Genomic DNA, 8,210 nt, shown 5'->3' on the forward strand with positions numbered 1-8,210 from the left:
ACACTGACCATGCTCCACAATTCATCACCCATCTGCCAGAGCTCCTCTTACGTAAGCTTGGTGGGCTGAAGTGGTTTCAAACTTTTGTTCAAATACCAACGCAGTTGTCCCAAAACCTGCACAAGCTCAAAGTCCAGATCAGACTCTGAGAAGCTGGAGACACCTCTCCAGTTCCCGCATCAATGAGAGGTCAAACCTGAGCGGAACAAGCCTCTGTTAATGGACTGAGCATGCTGCTGAGGAGGCTCTCAGCCCTCAGCTGCTCCTCTGAAGGAGAACTGAGAACCTTCACAGACCCTGAAGGAGACATTCAAAGGTTCTACTCACACGAACGCGTGGTACAGCAGCGCCCATCCTCTCGGCCTCTCCAGCGCGTCGTACAGCAGGTTCTGGATCCTCCTCTTCCGGATGTTATTCCTCTTGGTAGGCCGGGTGTAGTTCAGGGGGGTCTTGGCCAGCAGCCCGATGCCGATACCCTGAGAGCCCCGCTTGTAGTCATCCCGACCCGAAGCCACCAGCAGCAGGGCGCCATCCTTGTCCGCTCCCCCGGTGCCTTGGTCCAATAAGTCCCCTGAAGCGGCGCCGGAGCTCTTCTTCTGCTCCTCCGAGCCGCTAGCGACGGTCCTGGACCGGAGCCCCATGGTCAGTGCTGGATGCCCGGTGTGGGCTGCATGCCATGATCCTGAGGACACCCCTTCCTCAGCCGCGGGTCATTTAAGGATGTGGTCCCCGACGTGAAGGGAGGTGCTCAGCAGTCTGACTGAGAGGTAGAGAGAAGAGGGAGGAGGGAGGAGGGAGGAGGGAGGAGTTATTGGACCCTAAACCGTGATTATAAATGATCTGAATATCTGAACAGTGTCAGAGATACAAAACAAAGATGTATCCTAATACAGGCTGAGTGACCCCCAGCTGGCTGTAGAGACAGGGAGACACAGACAGACATGGCTGCTCAGAGAGGAGCGTCTATGTGCTCACTGCTCTACAGGGGACATAGAGACAGAGATGCACTTCCTCCTCCACTGCAGCAAGTTCTCTTCTCTAAGAGATGCCCACTACAGGGACATTACTAACATGGTACCAAACTTCCCAACATGAACCCCAGAAGAGAAACTGTCAGTTCTCCTGGGGGAAGGGTCAGCAGCTCCTCTGGCTGCTAATGTATATATGGTGAGTGTAGTGTGCAGGGGCGGAGCCAAACTGGGGCACTGAGAGCTAAGAGCTTACCCCAAACCTAAGAGGGTTACCTCCAATAATCACATCTACTTTAACTTCTTTTATACAATAATTTTAAGAATATTACATTTTTGTAGACGTCTAACGTTGACATTAAAAATGTAACTCGACAGAGAGTCAACATTTCAATCTGCTGAACTCTTTAAGGGCTCAAAATGAGGATGATTGATTAAAGTCAAAGCATCAACAAAAATAATATTCAAATGCAAAGAAACGAGTTTCTCTGCAGCTTGTTGAAACACAACAACACACAGGGTTCCCACTCTTTTCCAGGGATCATTTTCCAGGACATATTCAGTGAAGTTTTGAACTCTCTCAGAGATTTACAAACGTTTAAACTGTCTTCCTGCGTGGCGATGTCTATTGTGATCAGCGATGTCTATAACGTGCAGTTTCTGAGCAGCTGTGTCGCTCTTCTTGTTCCGTTTGTTTTCACTATCAGGAGTTTGCACTCCTACTAGCTACAGTACGGTGATTGAGCTATCGGCCTGCAGGGAAAGTTGTGAGGCACAGACCCCCGAGCTCTCTGCTTGACTCCGCTGGTCACTCTTTAACTTAAATATAAGACTCTTTGACTCCTTTCAAGGTTCATGTACCATAAAACACAAACAATAGAGCCCCGTTTTCTGTGAATGCATGATTATGACCAAGTGAGGGAGAAAAGATGTGAAAAAGTCGTGCAGCCGGACCGATCTGTCGCTGTCTTTCAGCTTTCAATGAATGGGGATGTGTTTCTTTTATTGTGTCAGGTCGCACGCAGTCATGTTAGAATAATTTTCCAGGACATTTTGCTTTTTCTCCCATTTTCCAGGAGTTTTCCAGTTCTGGAAAACAGGTCAACTGTTTTCCAGGTTTTCCAGGACGCGTGGGAACCCTGAAGTCAACAGCTGATTTCAATATAAGTAATGCCTCTGACATGGCAAATAGCCAATCATGTTTAAGAATTTCAGGGTGGCCAATCAGTTTTCAGAGGTGGCCATGACCACCCCTGGCCACCCCCTGGCTCCGCCACTGCATGTCAGAGGCATTACTTATACTGAAATCAGCTGTTGTGTTGTTGTGTTTCAACAAGCTGCAGAGAAACTCGTTTCTTTGCATTTGAATATTATTTTTGTTGATGCCTTGACTTTAATCAATCATCCTCATTTTGAGTCCTTAAAGAGTTCAGCAGATTTAAATGTTGACTCTCTGTCGAGTTACATTTTTAATGTCAACGTTAGACGTCTACAAAAATGTAATATTCTTAAAATGATTGTATAAAAGAAGTTAAAGTAGATGTGATTATTGGAGGTAACCCTCTTAGGTTTGGGGTAAGCTCTTCAGTTTGTTTTCCACACCTGGCCACCCCTTCAACAGTCAGTGCCCCAGTTTGGCCCCCCAAGTCAAATCTGTCTGGCTCCGCCCCTGCTGACATGGCAAGTAGCCAATCATGTTTGAGAATTTCAGGGTGGCCAATCAGTTTTCAGAGGTGGTCATGACCACCCCTGGCTACCTCCTGGCTCCGCCACTGCATGTCAGAGGCATTACTTATATTGAAGTCAGCTGTTGTGTTGTTGTGTTTCAACAAGCTGCAGAGAAACTCATTTCTTTGCATTTGAATATTATTTTTGTTGATGCTTTGACTTTAAACAATCATCCTCATTTTGAGCCCTTAAAGAGTTCAGCAGATTGAAATGTTGACTCTCTGTCGAGTTACATTTTTAATGTCAACGTTAGACATCTACAAAAATGTAATATTCTTAAAATGATTGTATAAAAGAAGTTAAAGTAGATGTGATTATTGGAGGTAACCCTCTTAGGTTTGGGGTAAGCTCTTCAGTTTGTTTTCCACACCTGGCCACCCCCTTCAACAGTCAGTGCCCCAGTTTGCCCCCCCAAGTCAAATCTGTCTGGCTCCGCCCCTGCTGACATGGCAAATAGCCAATCATGTTTGAGAATTTCAGGGTGGCCACAGGGGTGGCCAATCAGTTGGGTGGCCACCTCCTGGCTCCGCCACTGGTAGTGTGTTGTGAATATATATAATGTATTGTATGAATTTATGTGCTTTGGCAATAACATGTCTTTGTTCATGCCAATAAAGCAAATTTGAATTTGAATTTGAGTGTGTGTGTGTGTGTGTGTGTGTGTGTGTGTGTGTGTGTGTGTGTGTGTGTGTTCCATCCTTTATTTTGGGAACGCATCGGCATCTGGTGCATTTCACGGCGCGCAGAAACCAGAGCAGAACATTTGATGGATTGTGCGTAAAATCACAAACACACACACACACACACACACACACACACACACACACAGACAGAGACAGACAGAGACCCCCACGCCCTGAAGAGAAGAAGAAGAAGCTCCATGTGAAGCAACAGTAATAAAAAGAAGAGGAGGTAGAGGAGGTAGAATCTGATCTGCACAAAGTGACATGAACTCAGGGAGAGCAGCTCAGAGCTCAGCCGAGAGGGGAGCGAAGACTCCAGGAGGAGGATCAAACACCAGATTCCTCTCAATCACTCAATCCTTTAAAGATTCAAATGGACATTCAGCAACAATTGCCCACTTACCACACACTCCTCTGCTTCCCAAACACACACACACACACTCACACACACACACAGACACAGTGTGGAGAGACAAAGACCTGGCATTACGCTCCATCCACTCACGCACATTCTCAGAGACCCCTAAAGGGAGGAAACCAAACACAGCACAGCGACGAGACCTACCAGCAGCCGTGCCCCTGCATCCTGGCTCGTGTCTCCGGGGCTTCCAGCCTCCATCCACCTGCAGAAGGAGCGGCGCTGAGGCGGTGCTGAGGCGGTGGACGAGGAGGAAGAGGTGGAGGAGGAGGAGATAGGTGGAGACGGAGGATGGAGAGCAGAGATGCTGCGTGAAGGAGGTCGATACTAAAACTGAATCTGAGGAGAGGCAGGAGAGAGAGAGAGAGAGGGAGAGAGAGAGAGAGAGAGAGAGAGGGAGAGAGTCAGGCTTTCATCAGCAGCTGCGCGAACGCGACGTGCGCGCGCGCTCTCACACACTCACGCTGGAACATGTGCGCGCGCAGACGGACACCTTACACCTCCATGCATCAGGAGGAAAACATATAGACAGATATGCACAGTCATGCACACTAACACACACACACACACACACTACAAAGGAACACATGATTAAATACACACCTGAACAGAGCTGCAGTCACACACACTCATTTTCTGTATTGCAGGAATAACATAATCAGGTACTGTCACTTTAAGACTCTGCACAGTCCCCCTCTGCCTGTTGACACTGTGGTGTAAAAGTGTCGTTCTGTAACACCAATAATAAACACAGTGATTTAAAGTCCTTGTTTTAGTGTGAAGGGAAACCAGCTTTGATTTCATTCAAAGTCAAGAAAATAAACTCTTGGTTAAATCTAAAAGAATCAGGTTTAAAATATAAAGGAAGAGAAAGAGGCTAATGCTTATTTTAAAACTAGTCAACAAATCACACTACAGTCACAGAATGATACGATACCATAGAATTAAAAATGATACCATACAAACAATACAATGAAACAGAATCTGTTACAATAGGAAATTATAGGTTAACCCTCCTGTTATGCTCGTTTCTCAGGAACAGCAATAATGTTCCTGCATGGGTCAATTTGACCCGGGGGCATATTTAATTATCCAAAAGGTGTCAAAAAAATCCCAATAAAATTTGTTTCAATCTAATTTTTGAACTCCATTACTAACCATTTAAATCAATATTTGGTCCATTGGTGTTCTTTAATCCTCACAGATCATAGTTCAAAGAGGATAACTCACTCCTTTATCATTAAAATTCATGTTAAAACTTTTTAAATGTATATTTTGATAAGATGGAATTCTAAACAGTATAATTTACAACCATGGAATACTATACAAAAGAATACAATACAATAGAATCCGATATGATAGAATATGACACGATAGAACTTCATATAATGGAATTCAATTCAACAAAATTCCACGCGATACGATACGATTTGATAGAATACAATAGGATGGAATTCCACCTGATATTGGGTGGACCGGTTTTATACTGGGGGGGGGGGCAGATTGTGGTGCAGTAGTGCGCTGCGGCTCTCCCCCCTCTCTCCCGCCCCCCATCTGCCCCCCCCCCCTATTTTAATGCAACTCACTAGATACTGATATAGGTAAAGATATAGGGTCGGGGGGCGGGTTTTATACGGGGGGGGGGGGGGGCGGCGGATTGTGATGCAGTAGTGCACTACGGCTCTCCCCCCTCTCTCCTGCCTCCCTTCCTGCCCCCCTATTTTAATCCACCTCACTAGCAAACATGCATACAACAAAAAAAACAAACAAAACAAAGATCAAATCATATCACACACACACAGATCAGGTTTGGCGGGGCCTTAGTGTTTGGCTCGGCCCTACTCGTCGGGGGCCCATCGGGGCTGGGTGGGTGGCTGGTGTCCCTGTCACCCTCCACCCCCCTGCTGCCCCTCCCCTGTGGGGGCCTGGTCCGCGGCTGCCCTCGGGGCCGGGTTTCCCGGGGTTCCCTCGCGGTCCTCTTGGGGGGGTGGGGTGGTGCGCAGCTGGGGGGGTGTTACTATGGCAGCCATTGGGGTGTCCCTCCATGCCCCCGCGGCCTGGTCCATCAGTCGCAGGGCATGGGTGGGGGGCGTGGCTTGGGGGAGGGGTCGGGCCGTCTGGGGGGGGCAGGTGGGATTGGCCCTGCCGCCTCCGCCCTCCCCCGCTCCAGCGCGCCGGTTGGTGGGCTCTGGTCCTGGTCCTGCCCGTCTGCCTGGCTGTCTGCTCCTGGTGCCGGGCCCCCTCGGCCCTGGTGGCTCCTTTGGCTCCGTCTGGGGGGGCTGTGGGGGTGGTGTTGTGGGGTGTCCCTTGGGGGGGCTGCGGGATCTCTCCCCCCTCGCCCCCCTTTCCTCCTACTGGGTGACCTGGCGGTCGCCCTGGGTGCTCCGGCGGTACCTGCTTGCTTCCGGTCTGGGTCCTTGGCTTGTCCCCTGGCCTGGGTCTCCCGCGGTGGGTTGGGTCCTTCGGTCTGACTGCTCTCGCGGCCCGGGTGCTGAGCCATACCGCTCGGCTGGTCTGACCCAGGTGGTTTCATCTGCACCAGTGGTGGTCTTGTTACACAAATAGAACACAGCACGGCGGCAACCCTCTGCGACCCAAGCTTCAGTAATGATTGTGGACACTAAGGGTTGCTTAATCATTAGGATCACCCCACGGATTTTCTTTTTGGCATCATGGTGAGATGGTCCCTCTCCATCTAAGTGTGTTAGGTCTCTCTCTCCTTCTCTCTCCCTGTCCCTTTGTATATCCTTATGTAATCTTTCTTTCACTTTCTCTTATTTTTATTTTTTATTTTTTTTGGCCCACCTAGGTGTGCACGCCCTCTTTTACAGAACATGATATTAGCTGCCAATAAAAGATAGGCCAGAGTTCTAAGAGGGATGGTGATGGTTGCATGCACACAGTCACAAGCACAGAAGAAAAAGGTTTTCTTTCTTTTCTTTTGCTGCAAGAATAAATTGCATGAATATTTGACAGTTTGTGACAAACATGACACAAACCAGAAATATATATGCAGACAAGAGGAAAAAAATAGCAGAAAGAAAAGAAAGAAGAAAGGAGAGAGAAAAAGAGAAAAAAAGAAAAAAAAGAAGAAAAAGAAAAAGAAAAAAAAAAAAAAAAAAAAAAAAAAAAAAAATGGAATTCCACCTGATAGAATTTGATAAAATGGAATTTCTAATCGAAGGAATACTTACAAAATAATTTGGAATGTTCTTATGATTTAATACTACACTATAGAAAACAATATGATAGAATATGATAAGATGGAATTCAATACCATGGAATTTGATGCAAAAGCATACGAAATTATGGAATTTGATGAGATGGAATTATATGATAAAATTCAATATGATACAATAGAATTTCATACGACATGATAGAATACGACACCATAGAATTTGATACAATAGAAAATAATACAATGATAGAATAGATATGATATGATACAACATGAAACAATGTGTCTTGATATGAAACTGTACAAATCAAATCAATACAATATGAAAAGATACGACAGGATAAGATTTTATAGGATATGAGTCAGAACAGTAACGTGTGGTCTCACCTGTATCGTGTTCTCCTTTGTTTAGACTCAAGGTTACAGTTTGAGCATCACACTCTCAGATTTACAGAGACAATAATCCAACAGTTGTCATGACTTGTTGATTCTACAGAAAGCTGTCAGCACGTTCACCTCTGACAGACAGAACAAGAAGAAGCTTTAAAGAGAGGGTTCATATCTCCTCAAAGCAGCTCTGAATAAAGGAGCGTTCAAAGACAGACGTGGACGTTTGATCAGACACAGAATCTAAAAACAGAGAGGCAGATCTCTGCAGGCGGGCTCATCTCAAAGAGTCTGCTGCTTTTAAAAGACCGGCTCTCTCTGAGACTGTTTCCCTCTCACCGGTTAAAACCACAATAAACCAGGAACGAACTCTGGACTCAAAGGAGATCCAGACAGATATCTATCTTTGACCTCTCAGTCTGAGTCAGTGTCCTACAGGATGAAGAGAGCTGATTCATCAGGGATCAGGTGTTGTAAACCAAAAGTTACCTGAAGAACTGAAAATCCTGCTCCAGGATACAGGTCTCATACGGGTTTCTCAGAGTAAAACCTGGATCAGTTTTTAACCACAGACTGGTGGAAGCAGCAACAGTGACACTGTGCTGCAGGAGGAGCTGGATCAGGCTCCTGATGAGGAAGTGGACACAGGTGTGCAGCTGGGTGTGGCATCATGAGACCGGGGCAGGAGGAAAGGTCAGAGGACACCTGCTGGACAGGTGGAGGATTACAGCAGAATGTGGCGATCTGTTAGACGGAGTGTTATCGACAAAGTGAGGCTGCTGAGTCTCAGAACACCAACTTTAAGATGTTTCTAATTTAACATTGATTCATTTATTTATCATTTATTT

At 46.5% G+C, this 8,210-nt stretch overlaps 1 protein-coding gene across 1 annotated transcript; it reads right to left on the reverse strand.

Annotated features, from left to right (window-relative positions):
• Positions 1–323: 323 nt before the first annotated feature.
• On the reverse strand, positions 324–7,997 carry LOC117808934 (potassium voltage-gated channel subfamily KQT member 3-like). Its single transcript, XM_034678606.1, has 3 exons — positions 7,852–7,997; positions 3,945–4,136; positions 324–760 (listed from the first exon to the last, which is right to left on the reverse strand). The coding sequence occupies exon 3, from the start codon at positions 639–641 to the stop codon at positions 324–326; it is 318 nt and encodes a 105-aa protein (XP_034534497.1). The 5' UTR covers positions 642–760; positions 3,945–4,136; positions 7,852–7,997.
• Between the last annotated feature and the right edge of the window lie 213 nt (positions 7,998–8,210).

The sequence above is a fragment of the Notolabrus celidotus genome, unplaced genomic scaffold (genome assembly GCF_009762535.1).
Source record: "Notolabrus celidotus isolate fNotCel1 unplaced genomic scaffold, fNotCel1.pri scaffold_184_arrow_ctg1, whole genome shotgun sequence".
Taxonomy (NCBI): Eukaryota; Metazoa; Chordata; class Actinopteri; order Labriformes; family Labridae; genus Notolabrus; species Notolabrus celidotus.

What these genes read in the sequence shown, in the direction of transcription:
- LOC117808934 (XM_034678606.1), bottom strand. Translation starts at nt 641, where the DNA reads ATGGGGCTCCGGTCCAGGACCGTCGCTAGCGGCTCGGAGGAGCAGAAG.